General features: G+C 48.8%; 2 protein-coding genes across 3 annotated transcripts; both read left to right on the top strand.

Moving 5' to 3' along the window:
* The first annotated feature begins 2,912 nt into the window (after nucleotides 1-2,912).
* Nucleotides 2,913-5,222, top strand: LOC148837250 (lithostathine-1-beta-like). Its single transcript, XM_088910177.1, has 3 exons — nucleotides 2,913-2,949; nucleotides 4,185-4,535; nucleotides 5,185-5,222. Exons 1-3 carry the CDS (start codon nucleotides 2,913-2,915, stop codon nucleotides 5,220-5,222), a joined length of 426 nt encoding a protein of 141 aa, XP_088766303.1.
* A 7,281-nt stretch (nucleotides 5,223-12,503) lies between these two features.
* Nucleotides 12,504-26,761, top strand: cd8b (cd8 beta). 2 transcript variants are annotated; one of them, XM_088911658.1, is made up of 7 exons: nucleotides 12,504-12,619; nucleotides 18,835-19,182; nucleotides 21,921-22,013; nucleotides 23,481-23,573; nucleotides 24,459-24,495; nucleotides 25,748-25,799; nucleotides 26,065-26,761. In XM_088911658.1, the coding sequence occupies exons 1-6, from the start codon at nucleotides 12,574-12,576 to the stop codon at nucleotides 25,764-25,766; spliced, it is 636 nt and encodes a 211-aa protein (XP_088767784.1). In that variant the 5' UTR covers nucleotides 12,504-12,573; the 3' UTR covers nucleotides 25,767-25,799; nucleotides 26,065-26,761. The 2 variants fall into 2 exon arrangements, with proteins under 2 accessions (XP_088767784.1, XP_088767785.1); XM_088911659.1 differs by lacking the exon at nucleotides 26,065-26,761 and having other exon boundaries at nucleotides 24,459-24,512; nucleotides 25,748-25,775.
* Nucleotides 26,762-26,948: the final 187 nt, after the last annotated feature.

Here is a 26,948-nt window from a genome sequence, read left to right on the forward strand (position 1 = left end):
CAAGGGACCGCCAGCCTGTCCGCAGAAGGTCAGCACGTGTGTGAGGAGGCACTGCCAGCCCATGGAGCACAGCAGCGAGAGAGCGGACTTGGACATGAGGGTTACACGCCGGCGCCCTGCCACATTCATGGGCACCGGGTACCCAGCGTGCACTGCGGGAATCTGGATAGCTTCTGTTCCAAATAAAACCCAAACATAACAAAAACAGACCCATTACCACATCAACACGCTCTCCCGTTTAATCTGTGTCATTAAACTTAACTGACTTCTTTCACAGAACGGGGGGCAAATTACGCTCTTAAATAGATCACCTTGTCCACTGGAAACGGATGTGTTGGCGCTCAGTGCTCGGGCCTTGTGTGGGCCTCTGATCACAAGGGTGTCTCCGGCTCGCGGGTGAGTTCTGTGTCACGGAAGCTGGGCTAGAGGTGCCTGTGATTTCCTGCCCAGCACAGAGAGCTGAGAGAAAGGAGGAGGCAGTGTTTCCTGGGCATTGCCACGGGCCGAACAGGCTGCTAGCTCTGGGAGGAGTTCGTGCTCGAGAACAGGTCAGGGTAGCAGCAGGTACTGCTGAGCCCATCCTGTCTCTGTGTCTGCATGTGGGCGTCCTGGACCAATTACCTTCGAGATCCGCTCTGAGCAAACACACAAGTTCCAGTGTGTTTGTTCCGTCACCCATGCCCTCATCGTGCGGTTCTGAAACAGTATTTCCTATTGTTCCCTGGTGCTTTTTTTTTTGTCTGGAAGAAATTTGCATGTCCAGCCAAAGACAATTGACATTGTGAAAGCCAATCTGGCTTATTTTCTGAATTGCAAATGAGTCGTTCTGTTCTTCAGAGTGAAGGTTGTCCTATATAACATCCAGGAAAGTGCATAAGAAACTTCAGAACGCTGTGCACTGCTTCTGAAGCTAGGACAGGCACCGCGGTGAGGGTCTGTGTCGGACTGCTCCACTGCTCAGCCATACGCACTGACCTTGCAGGCAAGAAGAGTTCTGTTCACAGTGAGTTTTACAGCAGACACTGGCTGCCTTGCACCTGTGTGTTACAAACCAGACGCTTGTGGTTTGTGTCACACCTGTGTGGTTTGTGGCTTGTGTCACAACCTCAGATGCATGTGGTTTGTATCACACCTGTGTGGTTTGTATCACACCTGTGTGTTTCAACATCAGATGCTTGTGGTTTGTGTCACACCTGCGTGTTACAACCTCAGACGCTTGTGGCTTGTGTCACACCTGTGTGCTATAACATCAAATGCTTGTGATTTGTGTCACACCTGTGTTACAACCTCAGATGCTTGTGGTTTGTGTCGCACCTGTGTGTTACAACCTCAGACGCTTGTGGCTTGTGTCACACCTGTGTGTTACAACCTCAGACGCTTGTGGCTTGTGTCACACCTGTGTGCTATAACATCAAATGCTTGTGATTTGTGTCACACCTGTGTTACAACCTCAGATGCTTGTGGTTTGTGTCGCACCTGTGTGTTACAACCTCAGACGCTTGTGGCTTGTGTCACACCTGTGTGTTAAAACATCAGACGCTTGTGGCTTGTGTCACACCTGTGTGGTTTGTGGTTTGTGTCACACCTATTACAACCTCAGATGTGTGTGGTTTGTGTCACACCTGTGTGTTACAACATCAGATGCTTGTGGTTTGTGTCACACCTGTGTTACAACCTCAGACGCTTGTGGCTTGTGTCACACCTGTGTGGTTTGTATCACACCTGTGTGTTTCAACATCAGACGCTTGTGGTTTGTGTCACACCTGTGTTACAACCTCAGACGCTTGTGGCTTGTGTCACACCTGTGTGTTACAACATCAGACACTTGTGGCTTGTGTCACAACATCAGACGCTTGTGGTTTGTGACACACCTGTGTTACAACCTCAGATGCGTGTGGTTTGTGTCACACCTGTGTGTTACACCATCAGACGCTTGTGGTTTGTGTCACACCTGTGCGTTACAACATCAGATGCTTGTGGCTTGTGTCACACTTGTGTGTTACAACCTCAGATGCGTGTGGTTTGTGTCACACCTACGTGGTTTGTGTCACACTTGTGTGTTACAACCTCAGACGCTTGTGGCTTGTGTCACACTTGTGTGTTACAACCTCAGATGCTTGTGGCTTGTGTCACACTTGTGTGTTACAACCTCAGACGCTTGTGGCTTGTGTCATACTTGTGTGTTACAACTTCAGATGCTTGTGGCTTGTGTCACACTTGTGTGTTACAACCTCAGATGCGTGTGGTTTGTGTCACACATGTGTGTTAAAAAGGGAAATGTGTGGTTTGTGTCACACACTAATTGTATGCACAGGGGCTGCATGAGTAAAGCAGACACAGGGATTGTTGGTGCCAGATCTTAAATTCTCTAGTCCTGATTGGTCCTATACGATCAACGCATCATGTCAGACTGTTCTGGATGAAAATGTCTGTCCCAATCCCTGTGAACATGAGGACTATCCTGACATCCCCCCATGGAACTTTTCGTGCTCGAAAGACCACACGGGAGACCACAGCCTTTCTCTCTCATGCCTCAAACAGGAAGCACCCTGCCAGCTCTGCACCTGACTCTGTCGGTGAGCTCAGCCAGCCTGCCTCTTGCCCAGCACGCCCAGCACACCCAGCCTGCTCTCCCGTCAGTCGCTGGTGCCCTCCGGTCTGCTCCAGCTGCTGCCCTCTCTTCTGTCTTTGCTCGGGCACTGAGGACACAGTGAGGACACTGACCCGAGTCCCTGCTTCTTCCCCATCGCGCTCACTGGTGTACTTCGGGCTCCTGCTGGCTGTAGGCTGCACTTTGGCACTGGATGAGTGGGTGACTGTGTGCAGGGCCTGGGGATCCTGGGAGAGGGGCTGTACGAATGAAAGACAATCTGATTGATTATTGATTATCCTTCTCTCCACTGCTCGGTGCCATGGGGAAGAGCTGCCTGGCCCTCTTGGCGCTTGCAGGTAGATTCTGTGTTTGCAGGACACTGTGCTGGGTCAGGGCAGGCAGGAACACAGCAACATGCTCTGCCCTCCCCGTGACAGCAGTACTCCCCAGCCGGCTCTTCGGATACAGTCTCCTCCCTGATCCACGTCAGTGCCCCTCACAATTCGTGCAGTCACTTTCCAAAGAACTTGAAAAGTTAATCCCATTCTATTTCATTCTCAGGACTAACAGCTGTGATGTCTGCTGGTGAGCACATTGATCTTCATGGTGCTGAAGCCAGCATGCTAGACACTGGACACTGTGCACCGAGGACACTCCAGAGAGAGGACAGGACTCAGCGCTCCTGAAATCCCACTGACGCAGTTTGGCATTAAACATGCTCTGTACCTTCTGTTATACAAAATGTTTGAATCATGGTTTTGTGAAAAAAAATGAAACAGATGATTTTTCAGATTCTAAAATACTACAGACTCAAAGACAGGTCCATCAGAGTATAAGTATTTCAAAACCTTAACAACACATTTTGGACAGTGGTGAAAATGTGATGTGCTGTAGTTGTGCGCATCATGCTTAGACACTCTGGTACCTGTGTTACCACAGCCTACATACTACTGTCCACTGCCCACAGCCCAGACTACTGCCCACAGCACAGCCCACTGTCCACTGCCCACAGCACAGCCCACTGTCAACTGCCCACTGCCCACTGCCCACAGCCCAGACTACTGCCCACAGCACAGCCCACTGCCCACAGCCCACTGTCCACTGCCCACAGCCCAGACTACTGCCCACAGCCCAGAATACTGCCCACAGCACAGCCCACTGTCTACTGTCCACTGCCAAATGCCCACAGACCATTGTCCACTGCCTACTGCTCACAACCCACACCCACAACTTACAACCCACACCCACTGTCCACAACCTACACCCACTGCCCACTGCCCACTGCCCACAGACTGCTGTCCACTGCCCACAGAATACTGCCCACTGTCCACAACCCCCAGCCCACAGCCCAGAGCCCACTGCCCACAGGTAACAGCCTGACTCTCACCAACGGTGTCACAGGGCCTTTAATGTGCGAGCAGTCTGGACATCAGGTATGATCTGAAGGACTGCGCCCCCTGCAGCACACCATCCCCAGTCACCACGCTGGGACACTGGGGAACAGCGCCCCCTACGGTAGCTGGCAGGGTGGATGGGGGTGGGAATGAAAAGGCAGGACTGCAGTGCCCCTGTTCTGTCCTGCCTCTTGCAGAAGGACGAACGCTGCACTTCATTAACCAGCCGAAGAGCTGGGAGGAGGCCCTGCTCTACTGCAGGACTGTCCACACGGACCTGGACAGCGTCTGCACCGTGGAGGAGCAGGCGGCCCTGGGGCCACAGGCGTCCGGCAGCGCGTCCGCCCGCATCTGGGTGGGCCTGCGGCAGTACCTGCTGGAGGACACCTGGTTCTGGATGAACGGGGACCCCCTCACCTACCAGCACTGGGCTAATGGGGTGCCCCCGCTGCGCCTGGGCTCCAGCCCCTGCGCAGCTGTGTCTGTGCAGGACCTCACCTGGGGACCCCAGAGCTGTGCAGAGCGCCTCAGCTTCTTCTGCTCCCAAGGTACGAATTGCTGCGACAGGCCTCTCAGCCTGCTGGTTGGAACTCCTACTGCAGAAAGAGATCCGAAACCAAAATGATCCTGAAATTAGGATCACGCCTCCCCCCTTCTCTCAACGACAGACTTGTTTCCTTCTAATCCTCTCTATTCATTTGCAGGTTTTGACTTCACACCCCTGAGTGTGTTCTAAGGGGTTTTGGTTGTCTTTAATACCCAATTCCAAAATTTTCGAGTTTTTCATAAATTATGTTTAAGTCTGATTGATTTGTATTTGGGAGCATTTGGTACAGATTTTCATAGCATGTTTGCCAGATTGTTCTATTTCGGATGGCCAATTCTTCTGGCTTTGATTTATTTAAAGTGTGAACTCTGCCTCTCTCCTGCTCCCGCCTCCTCTCCTGTGCTGTATCAGCTGCCAGTTTTCCTCTCTCCCCCACACCCAAAGAAGGCTCCACAGCCAAAACGTTGTTTCTTTTCTTCTCTTTCCAGCAGGAAACAGACCTGTGCTTGTTCCTCTGCAGCTCTACACTTGTTGTTCCAGTTTCTTTGCCCCAGATGTGTTTTGGAATTTCATGTGGTGAAGGTGCTGGTTTTCGCTGCGCCTGTGTCTCCCGTCCCGACTCCTGACTGTGTCCTCTGCTCCTCTCTCAGGTGACTCCCGCCCTGTGTACTATTCCAGCTCCTGCTAGAACTCTCCACTGGGAGGCGCTGTCGAGCTGCATAAGTCAATCGCCCAGGCTGACGCAGTCTCTGGATTTGAGGCTTTATTTACATCTGTGTGGAAATGTAATTTAGTTCAAGTTAAAATATTAAAAAATTAATAGAGTTTTATGCAAATACATATTGTGGCATGTAAGAATATTGGGCATCCAGGTGGAATCTGATGAGAAGCCACTTTTAGAGGCGATATAAAGTAAAGTTTATTAGGATGATGTCTGTATCATTATTCACTGTTCTTGAATAGTGTTAATTCGCTACAATATTGACTTGTTACCCTTCTTGCTGCTTCAGCTTTTATTAATTCAGTTGGCAGGATTTTTCAGAACTGAATTACTCAGAAATATTTGAGGAGACTAAGTGGATTTGACTTCACACACGCTAAAAGTTAAAGCTAAACTAGCTTGGAAAAAAAGTTAGCTGGTAGAAAAATATCGAGCAAAAGCAGAGTTGGGTGTTGGGGTATCGCAGTGATTGTGAGTTAGGTGTTGGGGTATCACAGTGATTGTGAATTGTGTGTTGGGGTATCACAGTAATCGTGAGTTGGGTGTTGGGGTATCACAGTGATTGTGAATTGTGTGTTGGGGTATCACAGTAATCGTGAGTTGGGTGTTGGGGTATCACAGTGATTGTGAATTGTGTGTTGGGGTATCACAGTAATCATGAGTTGGGTGTTGGGGTATCGCAGTGATTGTGAGTTGGGTGTTGGGGTATCACAGTAATTGTGAGTTGGGTGTTGGGGTATCGCAGTGATTGTGAGCTGGGTGTTGGGGTATCGCAGTGATTGTGTGTCCGGTGCTGGAGTATCGCAGTAATAATGAGTCCAGTGTTGGGGTATCGCAGTGATTGTGAGTTGGGTGTTGGGGTATCACAGTAATCGTGAGTTGGGTGTTGGGGTATCGCAGTGATTGTGAGTTGGGTGTTGGGGTATCGCAGTGATTGTGAGCTGGGTGTTGGGGTATCGCAGTGATTGTGAGTTGGGTGTTGGGGTATCACAGTAATCGTGAGTTGGGTGTTGGGGTATCACAGTGATTGTGAGCTGGGTGTTGGGGTATCGCAGTGATTGTGAGCTGGGTGTTGGGGTATCGCAGTGATTGTGAGTTGGGTGTTGGGGTATCACAGTAATCGTGAGTTGGGTGTTGGGGTATCACAGTGATTGTGAGCTGGGTGTTGGGGTATCGCAGTGATTGTGTGTCCGGTGCTGGAGTATCGCAGTAATAATGAGTCCAGTGTTGGGGTATCGCAGTGATTGTGAGTTGGGTGTTGGGGTATCGCAGTGATCGTGAGTTGGGTGTTGGGGTGTGCTCCTACTGTTCCTATTGAGGTTTCTGTCACCTCTATGCTCCTGAAGCAGATGGACCATCACTGTACACACGTGTCAGTACACCAGTGGGAATCTGCAGTGCTGGCTGTAATCACTCCGTGCGTGTGAGTGCACACACCGTGACTAGAAAAGCTTACCTAGAATAGAAGAGACTGCAGGTGTGACATAATTTTCATCTGTGGTGTTTGGTTATCCTGGAAGGGCTGCAGGTAGCTAAGTCTGGTCAGTTATTCAAACCTTGTTCGCTGTGTACCCATGATGACATAATACACTGGAGAGGATCACACTGTGCTCAGAGAGGAAGAGTGTGGTCTCAGGAGAGAGGATCACTGGACTGAGAGAGGAAGAGTGTGGTCTCGGGAGAGAGGATCACTGGACTGAGAGAGGAAGAGTGTGGTCTCGGGAGAGAGGATCACTGGACTGAGAGAGGAAGAGTGTGGTCTCGGGAGAGAGGATCACTGGACTGCGAGAGGAGGAGTGTGGTCTCAGGAGAGAGGAAGAGTCTTCATGTTAAAGTCTGGAACCAGTACCAAGGCAGAACTTCAATACTGTCCTGCGTCTTCCTGTACAGAACAAAGCAGAACACAATAATGGACCTGAAATGCAGGGCACTAGTATTGTGGATGGGAGGTGCAAACTAACATGGTCGGTTACTTCTCTGGATGTTTGATTTGATTAGACCAGGGGGGTGCGTTCATCTCTGCCTGACACTGCTACTGCACGGTCACTGCTCCTGGCACAGGTCTGTTCCCACTGCTAGCGCCTGCATCCGAGACTGAAGGACACTGTCCCAGCACCAGGAAATCCCCCAGCCTGAGCTGCACCCAGTCTGGCTGACTGGCAGTGACCCCCCTCTCCCCACCCAGAGGAAGAACACTGTTGGAAAACAGGAGGAGGAAATTAGGTCAGAAGGCGTGGCCAATGCGATCCTGGTCTCTGTGATTGGGTGAGAATCCTCAAACCTCAAACTGACCACACCCCCTAGCAGCTGATCTGCGGTGATGTGACAAGGTGCACAACCACAAGCATTTACTGTATATACTCCATTAACCGAGACTGTCTGCGCTGTGGAAGTGGAAAAGCGTTAAGATTTTCCCAGGTGCCACTATCCACAACCTGTCTCTCCTGCAGAAAAGGGTTTGCTGAGGGCTGTACAGACAGGCTGTTTCTAATCAGCCATGACATACTGCTGTCTTCTTCAGCCACAGGAAAAGGGTTCCTCCATCATTCTCAGGTTTGTTTGTTGAAGGTTAGTGACCTTTCTCAGCTTAGAAACCACTCCACTCCACTGAGGAACACAATCCACTCCACTCAGGAACCCACTCCATTCCACTCAGAAACCAATCCACTCCACCCAGGAACCACTCCACTCCGGAACCCGCTCCACTCAGGAACTCACTCCACTGTCTGGAGTCCTGGGTGCAGACTGGAGTCCCTGGAATCTCCAGAATCCCTGGGAATGGATCGGCTGGGAGACGGGAGGGGTGAGACCAGGGTCAAAGGTGAAGTTTGGGCAGAGCTGGTCCAGAGTGCTGTGTGCGGAGCGGAGATCAGCCTGTGTTCCCTTCCTTTCTCAGCTCTGCCCTCCATTGTGTCAGGACTGCCGGTGCACTGAGAAACTCCCCAGGGCTGTGGAGCACAGCGACCGATAGGGAAGCGCATTGCTGCCACCAAGGGAAACCATCTCCCCCTTGGCTCGTAATTACGAGGCAGCAGTGATCACTCCAGTGTGCCACGTTGTGCACTGAACGCATCTCGAAGCCTCCGTGGCGCTGGCACTGTTGGTGTGATGATCGTGTCAGTATCCAGCGCTGCAGAATTTGTACGGATTTGCTTTCCAGTGGGGTTTAGTCAAAATAAAATCGTGTAATTTTTAGCAAATGTGAACATAATCATTATAAGCATGAGGACCAGTTTTGTGGGATTTAGAGATGAAATCAGTGATGGTTCCGTTATGAACAGTTGGTTACAGGTGCAATCAGTCCCACTAGTCCGCACGTGGCGATAGAGGTACTATATGACAGTTGTGCTATCGCGTGATCACAAAGTACGCGACAATTACTATCTCGAACTTGAACTTGAACTTTATTGCCTTACGTAACCGGTACATGTACTGGTACAATAAAATTCTTACTTAAAGAAAGTCTCTCGATTGTTAAAACAAGTGTTAAGACACAAAGTGCAGACAGTGCATCAAGACAATATACAAACAGACAAACAAACAGTAGCTGGTAATTACGTGGTAGCTTTGTCGTAATTGCGAGATAAGGGCGAGGATGTTTTTTTTCCTCCGTGGCAGCAGTGCGCTTCCGTAGACCGGGAACGCGGAATGAGTGAAGCGTTCGGTGGAGTGAAAGAGATCTGCACCTGGAAGAGGGCGATGCTCTCCCGTCAGAGTGCACCAGGTCCAATCGCGGCCCGGCTCCACCGGTGTCTGTCTGGAAGAGCTCGACACCGTCTCCACTGCTCCCGGGCAGCTGGGCCAGCGTGCGGTGCGACACGTCCGGCAAAGCTTTCAACGACTGAACCGCCAACCCCACTGCCGTTCAAGGTCGGCTCCGCACAGAAGCCCTGACCCCTTGTGCCTGTTCGTGAGGGGGTGTGGGTGGGGGACAAGCTGCCCAGCCGTGCCGCAGTCGCGCTGCTTTCTGCCAACAGCTGGATGAGACTCTCGGATCCATCAGCTGCTCACTACCTGGGGAGCCGGACGGCCGAGCGACTCCGCTCGCTTGTGTCTGTGCTCAACAGACGGTTCGTAAAATCCTGAATACATTGAGCTCGATATAACAATCGATAATCCAAATCAAATAGACAGCACAACGATTCCACAACCCTCTGGCATTGTCTAACCTCAACTTCAAGTAGTTAAGACGATATTATTTATTCAGTGGCATCCCAGTACAAACGCCGTGCCCGAGAAACCTATCTCCCGGCAAAGAAACGGTTTTCTTCGGTAAAAAAGACACCAGTGACAAAAACACGCAGCGGCCGGAGAGCAAATTCGTGATCTGATGTTTTTAACATCCGACTGTTGTTCAGAAGCTTCCAGAACTGTGATCTTCACAGGTATTGGAACGTTCTTTTGCGAGGATTTCACATTTGTTGTTCTTTAATTTGAAATTAAATTGCTCCATAAAACATTCTTTACAGAATCGCGACTTTCATTGGTCTTTAAAATTGTTTTTGCTGTGTGGTGCTTGGAATGGAATGTGGTTTATTTTCTTTTTTAACTTCACAATAGAACGCTGGCAATGGTTCATTTGGGATTTCTTCATTCCTTTAAGACAGAGGTCAGTACTTGTATGATCCTCGCTATTTAATTCTTGTAAATGCAGCGCTGATGACCAATATTTTGTTTCAGAGGAGCAGAATCATTTGAGAACACGGTGGCTCACCGAATACCCCGTCCTCCGCGAATCTGGCTGTTTCATGTCTCAGTGTGATTCTACAAAGGCAGCCAGCTATTCACCAGCGTGTAAAACGTTGAGTGAAAACTCGACGAAGCTCAAAGGTCTCCTGTTTTCAAAGACCCGTGTGGCGTTTCCTTGCGCTGAGTGACTGTCTGTCAACACTGTACCAGCAGACTGGCGGCTCGCTGGTTTCCTTCGTGTGATCTGCAGCACAGCGGCTGGATTCATCTTCAAAGGGGCCGATAAAGTCTTGCTTAAAGCCTATAAAATCTTGCGTCCTTGAGACATTTGAAAGACGCGGCTCCTGGTCCACAGATTCAGATTATTGTTGCATTAAAGGACAAAGTCTTGTCTCCGTGAAGTTCAGGGGCGCTTGGCAGCGCGCTGTGGGAATTAGAAATATCATTTCCGAGCGGACATGTCCTCCAGCTTCTAGCCTTCTGTACTTCACTGAATTTCCAAAGAACAGCGCCGCACAGGAGACAGTCCATGAGCGGACTGATACCGCCAGGGAACTACTGTATAGCCACGGGACAGGCAGGCTGCAGTCTTACTTTGGAACTGGTCCCGTTCTCTGCCAGTCTCTCTCTCTGGCAGTGTCTGTCACCAACTAAACGATTAACCTCATTTTTTTCCTATATTAATATAACTGTATACTGTACCTGCACATGAAACCCCTGAGACTGTAGCTCGCCTCGTTCGCTGACAGAACTGACGGACTCGGTCAGATCAACAGCCAGAGCTAAACATGTAGAACCCGTCCGGACCGGAACGAGCTCCTTCACCTCCTACAGTAACATCCCGACCCAAACGATCTGCCTCATCTCCTACATTAGACCATCCTGACCCAAACGAGCACCATTTGATCATTTGGTTGTGGCTGATTAAAATATTTCTTATTTAGGAAAGGGAAAGAGAACTTTGTGTTTTAAATCAGTTTTATTTTTGTATATTAAATATTCCGTCCCACGGTGAGGCAGGCTAATATTGCGATTGGGTTCCAGTGTTTAAATGAAAACCTTTGTTACAGCTGCATCGCAGCTCAGAAACGAAACGGCGGGCTCTGAAGAAAAATAAAACATTTTAAAGTTGGGCTCATGGTGTTATTTCGGCGTGAATGTTAGTCGTTATTCTTCACAAAAAAAAATCGGTTGTATGGTTTTCCAGTCTACTTGTTTATTTTTATACCGATATGCAGTTGATTGGTGTCCGTAAATAACGGTCATTTATAGTCCTAACTTAGGTCATTTTATGTAATTTTTTACATCATAGTTTTTCTCTTTTGTTCTGTAGCATGGTGTGGTCGTTTTAGTGTCTGTCACATAAATAACGGATTTAACTTTCTTAAAGAATGGCGCACAGCAACTTTATAATCCAATTCACGAAAATGTGTAAAAGACCAGTAATATCTCAAGAGCTGGCTTTTTTACGTTTCTGTTAGTTCAGTAACAGCTGCAGATTCTCTGTGTTTTGTTTTCAAATAGTCGGGCTTTCGAAAGATTTTCTACAGCGCCACTTTTTCAAATTTGTGGAATTTAGCTCTGAGGTTTCGCGACTTGTGCGTTGCTACTGTACCTATAAGTCTAAAATAGTATCAAATAACGTTATTCCAAGTCCTAGTAATAGGACATAAAGAAGCGAGTTCTATTGTAGTGCCTCATACTGAGAAAATTAATTCCTTCAATCTCATTTCAGGGGCATACTGCAAGAGCTGCTCTGTAATTAGTGTTGTAATTATAAATAACACAACTGTTAAGTATGAGGACAATGCACAACATCACGGCTCAGGTCTCTGTGCTGCATTACAATGAACATCGCTAAGTCTGTTTTAGATGCGTGCCGGTGGTTTGTAGAGCGATGTGCGTGTGTTGCCTGCGGGCCTCAGGAGCGGGGATGTTCTACAGACAGCGTGCTGCTGCTGCCACACTGCCTCGGGCGACACTCCCTGCAGCTGCTGTGGGACCTGCAGGTCTGGCAGCCCAGCTGTGGAGCTCACCTGCGCGCCTGGGGGCTGAGGGGGGGGCACACGGGCTGTCAGAGCAACACAGTGCAAACTTGCGCAACACAGAACCGGAGCGACGCTCACTGCTTCACGCAACTCGGCGCCGCTGCTGACAAAAACCACTTCTCGCTTAGTCCTCATTCCGCCTATGCTGATTCTGTTGCACAGAGAAAACAATCAGGTAATGTTTACCCATCGGGAATGGAGAGAGCTCGGATTAGGATGACAGGAGAAGGATGATCACAATGTAAAATCAGACGGAGGTCCCTGGTCCCTTGAACAATTAGCTAAAAAGGAAATCACCCACTTACCCAAAGGGGCAACGCAGAGGTTTCGATAAGCGTTTCCCTCTTTTCCCTAACTCCTCTGGGCGCTTGTGGGCTCGATCACACTGTCGTGCCAAGGGGGAGACGCCCCGAGCTGCGCTGGGCGAGCAGAGCGGCCCGGCTCTGGCTTCTGATTGGCTGCCCGTGATGTCACACGGGGGTATAGAGGCGAGCCGAGCGCAGCGCCGGTATTTGCACCGCGCCGAGCCGAGCCGAGAGCCCCCAGCCGAGCCGAGCGCAGCGCGCACAGGCGGAGACGAGATGGAGTACCTGGGCGTCCTGTGTCTCGCGTGCTTTTGGACAGCAGGTAGGGGGACACTGCTGTCCGCTCGTCTCTAGGTGTCACTGAGTCTCGGGTCTGGACCGGCGTGTTTCGGGAGTGACCACAGCATTCACTCCTGAGTCTAAAATACGAACCATGAGGATATTATTAATTTAGGCTGGGGAAAAAAAAACTTTTTAGAAATGTAATAATTCAGGTACATTTGTTCGGTGTTGTTTTGCTGTGCAGTCAGTTGCGAACACTGTTTGCTCTCCGGTCGGAAAGCTGCGGAGGAGCGACAGACAACAGCCGAAGGCCTGAGACTGTCAGACGTTTCGGAAAGTTTCAGAGGCTGTTGTGGAACTAATTCAACAATTCAGGCGTTCGTACTGTTTAATGATGTACTGTATAACGTACTGTAAACGTACATATTACGAATATTACATTTAAAAAAGCCAAGCTCGTTAGTGCTAATGCTGCTGTCGTTTTTGAAACTTTTCATAATCATTACCGCTTAATGTCAGTGATCATCAAAGCCTGATTGCTATAAAGAAACATTGCATTTAAGTGTCGAACCCGGAAAGTACAAGAAAAACAACACATTTTTAACTTTAAGAAACACACATCGAATGCAATCTCGTCGTTTTCAGTCCCTTCTAATGACTTCAGTTTAATAGATGAGTTTCAGTCTGAAGAAGTAAAAAGGAGGATGAAGAAAATCTCTTTCTGAAATGTAATCCTTGTCACAGTCGTGACGTATTTAAAAATGGTATGTTTGTAAAGTTTAAATATACATTTTGCCGTGTATTATTTACTTTAAGAAGGTACTGTCACAGCAAATTAAAGCAATGAATCTAATACTGTTGAAGCCCAGTCCTGCACTCGTGTGTATCGACTCCTCTCCGACCAGAGGCCAATCCGAGCGCTACTCGGCCTCAGGGAGGGCAGTGGGCCCTGTAGCCTGCTCGTAGTAGTTAGTATCTCAAACCTGGGCTTTCATAGCTTAATTATCATCAATCATTATCAATCATGGACTGGGACCCACTGTGGGCCCATATGAACTGAGAGATATAAAAGTCATAGTCTGTGTGAAAAAAAACACTTATTTTCTGCCCTGTTCCGGACTCACAAGTGTTAGGACACAGTTACAGTTAAAGTACAAACTGTGTTTTTGAGGTTCTTTAAAGCTCTAGTTTCCTTCTCTCACCTGCTCTGAGCTTGAGGAAGGTGACCTCCAGGGCTGTGTGATATATATACCTGAGCTGCTGAGCCCTGCCATCCGCCTGCAGTCAGACTCCCAGTCCGAAAAGAGCGATTCCAGTCACGGACGATGATAAAAAACTCACAAGGGCTCAGAGGGAAGAGGCTAAGATCGTCTCACCTCACAGACTATTTTTTCCCAACTCTGCACATTTTAGACATAAAACAGAATTTCACCCCCCTGTCGCTCGCCTGCAGCCAGCAGGGAGATTCTGAAGTGTGATTCTGCGGACGGGTCGGAGAAAATACAGCTCCAGCAGCTGAGCAGAGACTCATCTCCTCTCGTCCGTAAACGCTCTGTGTCCCTGTGACACCTGCTGCCCTGAAAATCATTCCAGAGCTCTGTGAAAGACTGGCCGAGAACATCAGAGCGTCCTGCCCATCAGGCCTGTAGTTTGTAGCTAATTGATCCCAGGATCTCACCCAGCCGTTTCTCGAAATAAACCAGGGTATCAGCTTCAGCAGCGTGGTTGGGCAGCCTGTTCCACACTCCCACAACTCTTTGTGTAAGGGAGTGACTCCTGTTCTCAGTTTTAAATTTGTTCCCATGGCCTCAGCCGAAGCCTGGACTGGAGGGCTGGGAAGAGGACAGCGCAGAGTTCTTGGGGCTCCTGTGGCCCCCCCTTCTCTCTTGAAGTGTGTCCCCTGAAACCGGGCGAGTCTGCTCAGCGCTGCCCGTTCGCGAGTTTCCCAAGGCAGCCAATAAGCAAAAGTTTAGATTGTAAAAAAAACAATTTCAGTGATAACATCGATAACAACTTTAACTTCATAGAAACTATTTTCTGTTAAAAAGGAAAGAGTTGTGCGCAGGTGTTCTCGTCCCCGCTGACTGACGGGGCGGTCATCAACCCAGGCATCCGGTAGGTTTGTCTGCTCGGAATCGGGGCGAATGTGAGCAGGCGACATCATTCTTGCCATCGACTAACTGTCGGTTTTCGGTGCCGTTCCGTGGCAGGCAGTACCTGGACCGGACAGACCCGAACCGGACAGTTCGCTTGAAGATAAACCCGTTCCTGCTGCTGTCGCAAGCTCTGGGCTGACCCCACGTGCCGCCCCCCATGTTCGTGGGCGCGCACAGAGACTGTAGGCAGGTCCACCCAGTCCTCACTTCTTACTCGCTACTTACACACTGCTTACACACAGTAAGACAGGCGCGGCAGCGCCACTGAGACACCCCGAACCTCGTGTCGTCTTCATGTGACGTTCTGCTGTCTCGGTATCTGCTGGGATCGTTAGCTATGCTGTTGCTTGTTTGTCATGTTTACATGCAAGCGTTACTGGCGTCGCTCGATTCTGACGGGATTAATAAAGAAAATCTGAACTCCAGGCTGCCGTTTCCTGATTGCTAGAGTCGGTGAACTTTAAACTAGATTATGTGTTCAAAAGTGCATGTGTCACTGGATGTTATTAATATAGAGTACTGTATATTAAAATTAGGTATCTATAAATATTTATTTAAAAGGCGTTTCTCGCAATACGTAAGTACTCGTAGAAGTCTGAAATTACCTGTAAAGAAATGTCACAGTAAAATTCACGATGTCAACAAAAGTCTCTAAATAATAACATCAGTGTGTTAATAATCAAGTTGAATCATTCCGTCTACGTTATTTAAAATATCTACTAAATGGTGATGACAATAACAGTAATATTTAATATTAATGTTTCAAATAAATAATAGAAACAATATTATAACTGAAACAACTCGTGAACTGAAATAAATAATTGAAACGGTAACTGTAATACCATGACTGTTATTTAAAATAAATAATTAGGATTCAAAAAGAACTGCAGATCACTGCCCAGCGCTGGACAGATGTGACAGATGGTCTAGCTGGCCAGATGTGACCGCCCGCTTATCGGAGAGCCACAGGCGGGATGACGGACATTATCCTGTAATATCATACAGCGTCCTCTCTGTAGTGAGCATCTTTCAGTTTGATATAGTGCGACACGGCTTTCTGATTCGTTCCAATCTTCAAACTATACTAAAGCCACCACTGATTATAATAAGTATAATATTAATAACAATAACAATAATAAAGATTATTAATATTATTCTTAATACAATTATTAATATTAATATTAATCTTTTGCTCAGGAGGAGGATTTCTAAAAAGATCTACTGACCTATTAGATGACGAATGAGTGCATCTATAGGTGTAATAACGTCCTGATAATGTATAATATTTTTACATACAGTTACCTCATTATATGTATATTTCATTGTCAAGGAACCAAGATCTAAAGGAAAGACTTCTCTGAATAAATCAAGACAAAATAATATATAGTGTCTGAGTTATATTTTTTGTTTCCTACTTTTTGATAGGACCATCATTTCAAGTGGTCATTTGTTGTGCTTTTAAAAGCATCTTTACACAAAACGAATCTGCTCCTATTATTCGCGACCTCTCGTGTGTGGGTGAGCCCAGAAGCTTCTCCTCTGAACACACTCCTCTCAGTCCTGCCTGATCCGGGTGTTCAGGCCCTCAGGGCTCTGACAGGCAGCCCAGTTAATCATGAGCTGGCACAGGGGCAAACAGCACAGGGGCAAACAGCAGGGGGAACTGAGAGCAGGAGGCAGGAGTGTGAACGGGCTGCCCAGCCGATACCCTGGTTTCCGTCGAGAACCTGCTGGGGGAGAGCCTCAGATCAATCAGCTACGAGCTACCACTCAGGCCTGATGAGCAGGTTTCAAGACAGAAGGACGTCCGCAGTAGCCCCAAGAACTCTGCGCTGTCCTCTTCCCAGCCCTCCAGTCCAGGCTTCGGCTGAGGCCATGGGAACGAATTTAAAACTGAGAACAGGAGTCAATCCCTTACACAAAGAGTTGTGGGAGTGTGGAACAGGCTGCCCAACCACGCTGCTGAAGCTGATACCCTGGTTTATTTCGAGAAACGGCTGGGTGAGATCCTGGGATCAATTAGCTACAAACTACAGGCCTGATGGGCAGGATGCTCTGATGTTCTCGGCCAGTCTTTCACAGAGCTCTGGAATGATTTTCAGGGCAGCAGGTGTCACAGGGACACAGAGCGTTTACGGACGAGAGGAGACGAGTCTCTGCTCAGCTGCTGGAGCTGTATTTTCTCCGACCCGTCCGCAGAATCACACTTCAGAATCTCCCTGCTGGCTGCAGGCGAGCGACAGGGGGGTGAAATTCTGTTTTATGTCTAAAATGTGCCGAGTTGGGAAAAAATAGTCTGTGAGGTGAGACGATCTTAGCCTCTTCCCTCTGAGCCCTTGTGAGTTTTTTATCATCGTCCGTGACTGGAATCGCTCTTTTCGGACTGGGAAACTCTCTGTCCTGCCTGTTTTCCTTCCAAACCCCGCGTGCCGCCTCTATGTGTCCTGTGTGATCTTTCTGGGATGTATCTGTAACTCGTGTAGTGGCCCATGTGTTACAACACGCGGGTGTTTTGTTTTGTGAATCGATGCCTTTTGTGTTTGGGCCTCCAGTGTTTCCTGTTGCTTCTGTTTGTTAGGAGGATCAACTTCTCCATCTTATGCAGCTATACGGATCTTAATGCCAGTCTGATCACTGCTCTTGCGTATCTCTGGGCAGCGTGATCAGTGCCTTTCATATTGCTGAGGGATGTGATCAGTGCTCTAACACCTAGCTGAGCAGTGGTGTCAGTACCCTTACATTTTCACTGGGCAATGTGAACGATGCGAATATATCTTCACAGCACTTTTTAGGTGAATACTGAAGCGTACCCCCAGCTTGATCCCGTGCAGCGTGTCTGTCTGTGGGTGACCGGAGATGAGGAGAAAGGGAATATCTTCTATTCTCCAGGCAGCAGCAGGCACCGAACCTTCTCTCCAGGGTTTTATATTTTAAGTGTGGAACCCAGTGACTTTTCACATTCATTTGTAATTAGGAGTCTGCACACACTTAATTAGTGTGATTTGTGACCGATGTCCTGTCCGGGCTTGAACAGTTTTATAAGCTCCAGCTCTGCTACAACCATCTCCAGGCTAAACAACTTTCTAATAATGGATACTGAGCTGCTAGACAATACCAGGCAAATTCATGTTCACATCCTGTCTTGAGGTTTATTGAAATAATTCTCTTGTTATATTATAACACCTTGAAACACCTCACCTGTTCAAAATGACAGTTTGTAGCTTGTGAGTGTTATAAGCCAGCTTCGAAGGTATAAGACTGTTGGGTGAACATGGTTGGGCAGTGGTCAGCATTGGTTCTTTGCTGCTCTGGGCACGGAGTTCTATTCCTGGGGTGCTGTCTGTGTGGAGTTTGTATGTTCTTCCCGTGTGTGTGTGGGTTTCTTCCAGGAGCTCCGGGTTCCTCCCACAGTCCAAACACAAGCTGGCGTGTTACTTGGCTCCTAGGATATTTCACCCTGGTGTGAGTGCGTGTGAGTCTGTGTTTGTGTGTGCCCTGTGATGGACGGGCATCCCGTTACTTGCTGGGTTAGGCCTTGGCTCCCTCTGTGATCCTGTACTGAGTGGTGGATTACAGAATGGATGAACGGATAGACCTGAAGATGAGGTTAAGGTTGTCGCTTGTCTCGTTTAGACCAGGACAGTTCAGTTTTTCTTTAAGTAATTCACACACAAAACTCACAAAACTCTCAAAACTCACTAGTTCCTTCAATCCCTTGTCAGTTGTCCCTTTTGTGGACAGCACACGGCAAGATTCTGCCCTTTTCACAGACAACAGACATCCCTGACTGAGCCAGACCTCCTCTGCTTCCTGCTCGTCACACAGTCACCTGACTGATTGTCTTCCGGCCTAATGGTCATGTGACTGAGAGCAGCGGGTTGTTGCCCCCCCCCACAGGATTCTGGGGAATGTAGTTCCAACAGGGCTGCGCTCTCAAAGTAGTTAATTGATCCTAGGATCTCATCCAGCTGTTTCGTGAAAGTAACCACTGTGGCTGGGTAGATAGTTCCACACTCCAACAACCCTTTGTGTAAAGAAGTAATGCACTGTCGCCTTGTACCTCCACAGCTCATACTGTTCCTTGTCTTTCTCTCCACAGCGGCAGGCAAGATGATCAAGGCGTCTGACATTTACTATGTGGACCTGGACGCCACCGCGTCTATAACCTGTGAGTGGGGGGAGAAAAGTCCCTCGGGCGTGTTCTGGTACCGGCAGACAGAAGCGGGATTCCAGTTCCTGTTTCACTACAGCGTGACGGATAAATACATCTACGAAATGGCCCCCAGTGAGCAGGAGCGGTTTAAAGGCAGCAAGAGGGACAGTATCAAGACCATCTTCATCCTGAAGATCCTCCGTGTGCAGGGGAAGGACGCCGGGATTTACTACTGCGGCGTCCTCAACAGAACCGAGCTCACGCTGAGCGACGGCGCCGAGCTCCGGCCGGGAGGTGGGTACGGTACCGAGGCGGCCCGGTCCGGCCGCGGGGGGGCGTCACAGCAGGCTCCTGTAGGCACGCCCCCCTCAATTCTGAGCCCCTTCGCGAAGCGCGGGATTAGCGGACAGGCACCCGACTGCGTCCACTGCGAAACCCGTTTATTGCTGAAAATGAGCCGTGAAATAATCCCGCAGTGCAGACAGAAACGCCGGTGCACGTGGTGAGACGCCCGAGCGCGGAGCTGTGTCAAGTTCTTTCGCGCTGGGAAGGCTGGGAAGAAACTCAAACAGTTCATGTGCTGAGCCCCCTGCAGAGAGCGCGCCTGAAACAGCTCGACGTGCTTTTCAGCGCGGATTAACCCGTATTTGCAGGATTGTCTCTGGCAGGCGCCCAGAAAATATTGCTCCGGTGAAAGAGGAGGCAAACACCACACGGTGTGCATTAAAAATAACAATGTTTCTTTCTAATGTTTTGGTCAACATGCCAGTCTCTGAGCTTGTTGACAGTGGCTCAGTTGAGTTTAATTTCTGACCCACTGGCTACAGATTACTACAGCTCCCAGGCTGAAGAGGAGTTTGTCAGGAGGAAAGGGATGGTTCTGCCTTCTAGCCTACAGAAATCCAAACTCGGGTGCAGAGTTAGTGATCTTTGACAGGGAGGTGATCTTTTTTAATACGGGCCTGTGTCTACAGTGCAGCTCATTGCAGACAAACGCAAACACTGTACCACGTGTAGGTAGGAGGATTGTGGGCAGCATAACTGCAAATGTGTGGTTAAAGCCATCAGCTTCCGAACCTCTCATTTTCTGCATTTTTGCAGTAGATTTGAAGGTTTTGTTTAAATTTGCCGAGGGGCTGGAGAGCGGGGTGGTGGTGAGGGTGGCTGTGGGAGGGTTTCTCCAGGAGCTCCTGGGTTAACTGGTGTCTCTAAGCTGTCCGTGTGAGAGTGAGGCCTTGTTCCCAGTGCCTCTGGCATGAGCTCTGGGTTGCTGTGACCCTGTGATTGCTGTGAGCAGGAATTCGCAGTGTGGCCTCGTAGAGCTCCATACTCTGCTGTCTCGCGGAGTGCCCAGCTGGAGGGGACGTCATCCTTCTCCTGCAGCCCAGAGTCGAGCGCCGAACTCGCAGGGGCTCCGGGCGCAGTACTGCTGCTCTCCGCCATCTTCTCCAGCTCACAGAGGACTGTACAGAGCCCACACAGACCCTCACCACTGCTCACTGATCTGTCTCACTCCCCTTCCCCGGCAGACAGGAGAGACTCAGCTCAGCCCAACACTCAGGGTCAGAGGCCTGAAACCACCAGCACTAGCACTACATCGGCCTGCACAGAGAATTTCTCAGTCTCACTGTTTGAATCGACTGAACTGTGTTTGAGAGTTTAATTCGTGGCAGATGAATTAGAAGGTGCAGAAAGATGTCAGTCAGCACACTTAGAATGAGCATTCAGTCTAAGAAAAAGAAGATTTTAATCAGCTGTGTGTAGAGAAAGAGTGACATTTCACTGGAAAATGAGGATGTAATTTTTCAATCAAAGGTCTGTTTTAGTGGGTTCTGTAAACAGACCTGGGAACACTATTATTTAAATACACTATTAAAATGTATCTCAACTATGTTGTTTTCCAGGTATAATTAGAATATTTGACTTTTGATGAATCAGATACATATGTATGTAGAAGTACGTATGTGTATGTTTTCACTACTCTTCTCCAATGTACCATTTGAACCGCTGGAAGAGCTGACAGTGGGTGGTCTCCCCTGGGCTGGTGGAGAGTTTTGGCCCGTTGGTGGGGATGAAATGGTAAACAGGGCTTGTTTGAAAGCAGCCTACAGTGTTTTTTGTCTCTTTTCAATAAGAGGAAACTGCGGAGGTCTGTTGTGGTCTCTTGAGCTGAAGACTTCCGCAGAGAAGAGCTGGAATCAGAAACTCAGACAGGCCCTTATCTACAAGGTTTTAGCAAGCAGTAGGGTCATGAAAGCGCTTTCTCAGATCTTGTTCTAGCATCTTGGTGCTTTGATTCACCTGCCTCTGCAGTCTGAAATATCCGTTTAATCTGCAACCCACCCACAGCACTCCCAGGCCTGCAGGGACCATGCAAAGGAAGAGAGAGAGTAAGGCAGGGGTGTCCAGTCCTGGTCTCAGAGACCCCCAGTCCAGTCAATTCAGGGGTGTCCAGTCCTGGTCTCAGAGAGCCCCAGTCCAGTCAGTACAGGGGTCTCCTGTCTTCTCCGAGGACTGGCTGGGACACTGCCGAGACACTGTCAACTCGAAGGACTGGCTGGGAGACTCTAACACTGCTGAGACACTGTCAGCTCCGAGGACTGGCGGGGAGACTCTAACACTGCTGAGACACTGTCAGCTCTGAGGACTGGCTGGGAGACTGCGGACACTGCTGAGACACTGTCAGCTCCAAGGACTGCCTGGGAGACTCTAACACTGCTGAGACACTGTCAGCTCCTATGACTGGCTGGGAGATTGCGGACACTGCTGAGACACTGTCAGCTCCGAGGACTGGCTGGGAGACTCTAACACTGCTGAGACACTGTCAGCTCCGAGGACTGGCGGGGAGACTCTAACACTGCTGAGACACTGTCAGCTCCGAGGACTGGCTGGGAGACTGCGGACACTGCTGAGACACTGTCAGCTCCGAGGACTGGCTGGGAAGTTGCTGCTGCTGCAGGTGTGTGGCGAGATGGTGTCCGGGTGTCTGATTGTGTCCTAACTGGCTCCTGCTCCCTCTCTGTGTTTTCCAGAGAAGCCGCCCACACTCCCGCCCCCCACCACGACCCCCCGGAAGCCCACGCCTTTCCGCTGCCCCAGCAGGAGGAGACCCAAGCCTCAGCCCGGTACACAGCCGCCCTCCGCTGGCGGGGTTTTCATCTCTCCCGTCTCCTGTCTCCTCTCTCCCTTCCTGCCCCGAGACGCCCGCTGCTCCTCTCTGGAAGGAAGGCACAGGGTGCCCACACTCAGCACCACAGTTACAGGCTCTGAAGCAGAAAACAGCCCAGTTAATAACAGCTACTGGAGGAAAATACTTCAGCTAACTGTGTAACGGCCATGAATCACCAGGGCTCGTTAAGATAGAGATGACTTTTTAATTCCCACCTCCAGTCTGAGACGTGAGAAACCCTTGAGAATAAAGGAGAGTCTGGTCAGTAATCGTTACTGAGTTTGGACAGCTAGCGCTCAGTACCTGATCCACATTGCCTGCAGCCACAAAGACCTCAGGAAATGCACCAGACATTTCTCAGATATATAATATTATATATTATATTAATATTTAATTCATAATAATTAAGAATTTGCATGTCACGGGGACATGGTAAAATGCCTCCGTACCGAGAATTTCATCCTGTAGGTTTCCGTAACTTTAGAAAGTTTTTCTTCATTTTGAAAGCTATATTTTTAAGTCACTTCACTGAATGGAAAAGGTCATTGCGGATTTCACTAGAATTTCTGAAAATCAGAATTTTTTTTAGTATATTCATGTAAATTGATCACCACGTTCACACCAGGAAAAGGCTTTAATGTTCAATTATATTGTCTAAAGTCAAAAAGTTCTGTGTTTCTTTCTACCCTTCTGTTCCAAGCTGATGGACCTGTGCTTGCTCCTGCTCTGCGCTCCGGCTCCTGAGCTGTTTCTGTCTCTGGACTGGACTCCTAGGCGCTGCTTGCTAATACTGGACTAGCATTACTTTCCATGTTGGTGCCCTTCCACCAGACGGGCTGCAATATCCGTTTTCCAGCTTCATTCCGATGTTCCTGCTCCTGGTGTTCCTGTGTTCTGTGTTCAGCAGAACCAAACTAGCTCAAACACTAGTCAAGTGGGCAGAGCGGTGGCTCTGCGCCTGTGGCTGGAAGGTTGCTGGTTCAAATCCTGTGGCCTGCAGAGGAATCCTACTCTGTTGGGCCCCTGAGCAAGGCCCTTAACCCCAACTGCTCCAGGGGTGCTGTACAATGTCTGACCCCCAGCTTCTCTCCCTGTCTCTGTGTCTCATGGAGAGCAAGCTGGGGTATGTGAAAAGACAAATTCCTAATGCAAGAAATTGTATTGGGCTAATAAAGCAATATTATTATTATTAAGTAATGTCATTATTCAAAACCAAGTAAATATGTGCTCATATTAATAGATATATTTACTAATACTGTCATTAAATATTATCTATGGATCATAGTAGTTTTTAGTACATGGTTGTAAATGGTGAGTATTTGTGATACTTGCTGCTCCGTGTCGATACTAGTAAGGGATCATTATTGTTGATGTTGTCGTCATGAAGCCGGGTAGCGCACTCTGACCGCCCGTCTCTCCGCAGGCTGGGGCTGCGGGCCCCTGGTGCTGTGGCCCCTGGCCGGAGGGCTCTCGGCGCTGGCCGTGGCGTGGGTCTGCACGCTCTACTACTTCAGCCGTGAGTACCGCGCGCGCCGGTCTCCCACTTGCGCGTGTCCGTCCGCGAGGCCCGCACCCACCGCTCGAGACGCTGCGGATCCGGGAGCGGCCCGGTTTCATTATTAAAATGCGACTAGTGGATCGTTCTAAATCAATACTGGGCACCATCAAACGGGTTACCTTCGAAGGAGTGTGCTTATGATAAATTAATAACTAGACGATTTCCGAAGACGTATCATCGCGTCTCCTAATTCAACTCCTTGTAAAACTCAACGGTGTCGATCCGAAATAAAGTACAGCGGCAGCTCAGACCGAGCGGGCTGTCGGAACCAGAGCCGGTCTTCAGCGGGACAGCGCTGTTCCTGGTGTCAGTGCCGGCGCTGCCCTGTCCCCTGACGTCCTTCGGAGCGAAATCACCCCGAGCCCCAGGCGAAATGCACCTGCAGGGGCTTTCAATTGGACTCGAAAGTTCTGGTAATAGTCTGGTTCCGGTTCCAGCCGTGTGTTTTACTCTTGAAACGTGACTGTTAGATATTAGCAGGTCACTTCGATGTGGAATACAAGTTTTTAAAACAAGTAAATTCAGGTATTTTATATATTTTTTGGTTGTTGCTTAGGAATGCTCGCTCATGTCGCTGTTTCGTGTGTATTTAAACCGCCGTTCGGGTCATTTCAGTGTAAGAAGCTCTGAGCACAGAAGGATGCTCAATTGTATTGAAAGCTTGTGAGGGATCGATATTGTACCTCCTGCCTTGTACGGCTCACGCCGCGGTGTGTTGTGCACACGTGTGTGTTTGCCACTTCCTCTCCATGTGTGCGTGCTGAAAGAGTGCAGCAGCGCCGTGTGCACCGAGAGCTTCACCTACCGCCGCTGCGTGCTACAGTGACCGCTCCTCTGTTGCAGGACTGCCCAAGAAGTGTCGTCACAGATTCACGAAGAGGTAACGTGTTCCTTTGGGTGAGAGCAATGGCAATAATTATGCTCGACCAGATGAATTTCAAGTGGCAATTATGTGTCGAGCTGCGTGTGGGTTGTTGCACTGAGTGGATGTCAGGGGATCTGCTGTTGTGCAGCCTGGCCAGGTGTCCTAATGGAAGAGGTCCATTTACATGACTCCTGACCACTCCGACTTGCACAGTGTTGATATGGACCACACTGACCACTGACCAGGTAATGGCCATCCTCAAGAACTGCAAGTGGACTCCCTACAGACTCTGGTCCCTCTGTCCTCGACAAGGCTGTGTGGCTCTGAGCCCATCTGTCCACATGCAGTGCCCTTTCAGACATGCTCAGGAGACTGTTCACCCTCTGCCTGAAGGCGTAAGACAGTTACAGTTACAGGAGGACTTGAGTTTCTTGCAAAGATGCTGCACCAGATATACAGTAAATGCAGATCAGTCTACCTGCAACCTGTGATCGTGCCCTAAATTCACACCTGCCAAGCCCAGCGCCAGCAGAACTCAGTGACTGGAGCTCGTCTTCCCTGCACCAGGACCTGCATGGGCTGACTGTGCGAAACACAGGTGTTGTATGTGAGGGCAGTGGCACAGGTTTGACAATGCTGTGGCAGCAGCATGGAGGAGTGGTCAGGGCTCTGAAAGCAGGAGGGGGGGGTTCAGGGTTCCAGTCCTGGGTGGGACACAGCTCTTGCCCTCCTGCACAATAACCTTCACTCACAGCAAAATACACCACTGTGCCAACAGATCTCCAGGTGATTGTTGTCAATGAGAACTTGTTTATATCTGGTGAAGATATACTGTACCACCAACCTGTGACAGTTCATGCATCCTCTTAGGCAGTTTTGCTGTGTCTTGAGATCTTTTGAACTTGAAACTGGCATTTTTAAGGAGTGATCGATGTTGCTATGACATTCCAGCAGATCCCCTGTGCGTTAGGTGATTCGTAGCTTTAATTTTCACTCCTGTGATGGAAATGTTGCTTGATTCTGTCCATCAAAAGCCAGTCCCTCTGACGGGATGTGGTTTCTTTAGGAAAAGCTGTGCTGATTTGTGTCTAAAATGGCACTGTTCTGGAATTTCAAAGTTCTGTACCTGAAAATATAGTATATGTGCACTTAAAGACAGACTATTGGTGTTGCTTTTGGGATGTCCGCACTTGACAGATTTTGGTGCTGTTTTGCAAATACGGCGACCAGTCCTGACTGCTGAGCCTTTCACTGTGTCTTCCATCAGGACACGGGAGCTGAGATGAACTGAGACTGCTGCAGCATGAGGCGCGCAGAAGGCAAGTGGGGCTCTCTCCTGAGTTAGAGAGATGGGCATGTCTGCCTGCCATGTCCAGCAGTGTCCCGCAGTGTTCCGCAGTGTCCTGCGGTGTCCTGCAGTCTCCCACAGTGTCCTCGGAGCACGGGCTCACAATTCATTGATGGACCTAAGAACTAATTCTGACGCTGTTCACCTGGATAGTCAGAGAGAAGGATAGCTAGACGTTGACAGTGAGGTGGTCTTTTCACATGATGATTGTCTCTTGTGCATCTTTTCTTCTTCAGGTCTCCTCTGTCACGAGGTCTTCTCTAGAGCAGACTGTCCAAGGCGTTCGGCTCACCAGGATGTTTTCTGCTGTGCAGCACAGGCTTGAGCAGTTTGTCCAGGCATTTACACGCAAACCAGAAGCCAGAGTCAAACCAGAGTCAAACCAGAGTCAATCCCTGAATTATTCTGTAAAGAGAGCTGCACTGTCTGTGTAGATAAGAATCTGTTTCAATCACTGTGTGAATAGAGCCTGAAGACAGCACACAACCCAAACTGAACACAACACTGAACACACAACACAAACTGAACACAATACAGAACACAACGCAAACTGAATACAACATAGAACATGAATACAGAACACAAACTGAACACAAGACTGAACACTCACAGGCTCCTTGATGGCTGCAGTCCCACTGTCTGAGGCGCTAGCTTTGCAATTACTGCTCTGCAAAACACAACCTTCTGTTTTTCAAACGTATGGCCACTGTGCTGACTGTGTCATCAGCTTTATTGTACAAATGTAAATAAGGTAAAAGTGTATCCAGATTTACTGTGTCCACGGTATTGTCATTACATTCAATTATTTCTTATTTTGAATTTTTATGTGCTGCGAGAATATAGTTTTCTTCATTTGTGAGAGAATTGAAAAATTACAGATTTTCACATCATGTTATAATTGTTATGGCATCAATAAAATTTTAATTTTGAAAGTATTTTGAGATTTTTATTCGTATTTGAGATTACTATTATTATTGTTGTTTTATTATTGTTACTGGTAGGTCTTATGCTCTGATCATCAGGCAAGTCTCTGTCTGTCTGTCACTTGAGACAGAGCCCCCAGCGTTGCTGATCGTGTCTCTTCTCAGAACGTGCCCCCCGTTCCTGTGGGTTCGTCACC

Source organism: Atractosteus spatula, chromosome 3 (genome assembly GCF_055471065.1).
Source record: "Atractosteus spatula isolate fAtrSpa1 chromosome 3, fAtrSpa1.hap1, whole genome shotgun sequence".
Taxonomy (NCBI): Eukaryota; Metazoa; Chordata; class Actinopteri; order Semionotiformes; family Lepisosteidae; genus Atractosteus; species Atractosteus spatula.

Excerpts from the sequence above, each read along its gene's own strand:
- LOC148837250 (XM_088910177.1), top strand. The coding sequence starts at position 2,913 with ATGGGGAAGAGCTGCCTGGCCCTCTTGGCGCTTGCAG. Across the intron at positions 2,950-4,184 it reads GGCCCTCTTGGCGCTTGCAG|AAGGACGAACGCTGCACTTC; the intron begins GTAGATTCTGTG and ends TGCCTCTTGCAG. Across the intron at positions 4,536-5,184 it reads CAGCTTCTTCTGCTCCCAAG|GTGACTCCCGCCCTGTGTAC; the intron begins GTACGAATTGCT and ends CTCCTCTCTCAG.
- cd8b (XM_088911658.1), top strand. The coding sequence starts at position 12,574 with ATGGAGTACCTGGGCGTCCTGTGTCTCGCGTGCTTTTGGACAGCAG. Across the intron at positions 19,183-21,920 it reads CGCCGAGCTCCGGCCGGGAG|AGAAGCCGCCCACACTCCCG; the intron begins GTGGGTACGGTA and ends TGTGTTTTCCAG. Across the intron at positions 23,574-24,458 it reads CACGCTCTACTACTTCAGCC|GACTGCCCAAGAAGTGTCGT; the intron begins GTGAGTACCGCG and ends CCTCTGTTGCAG.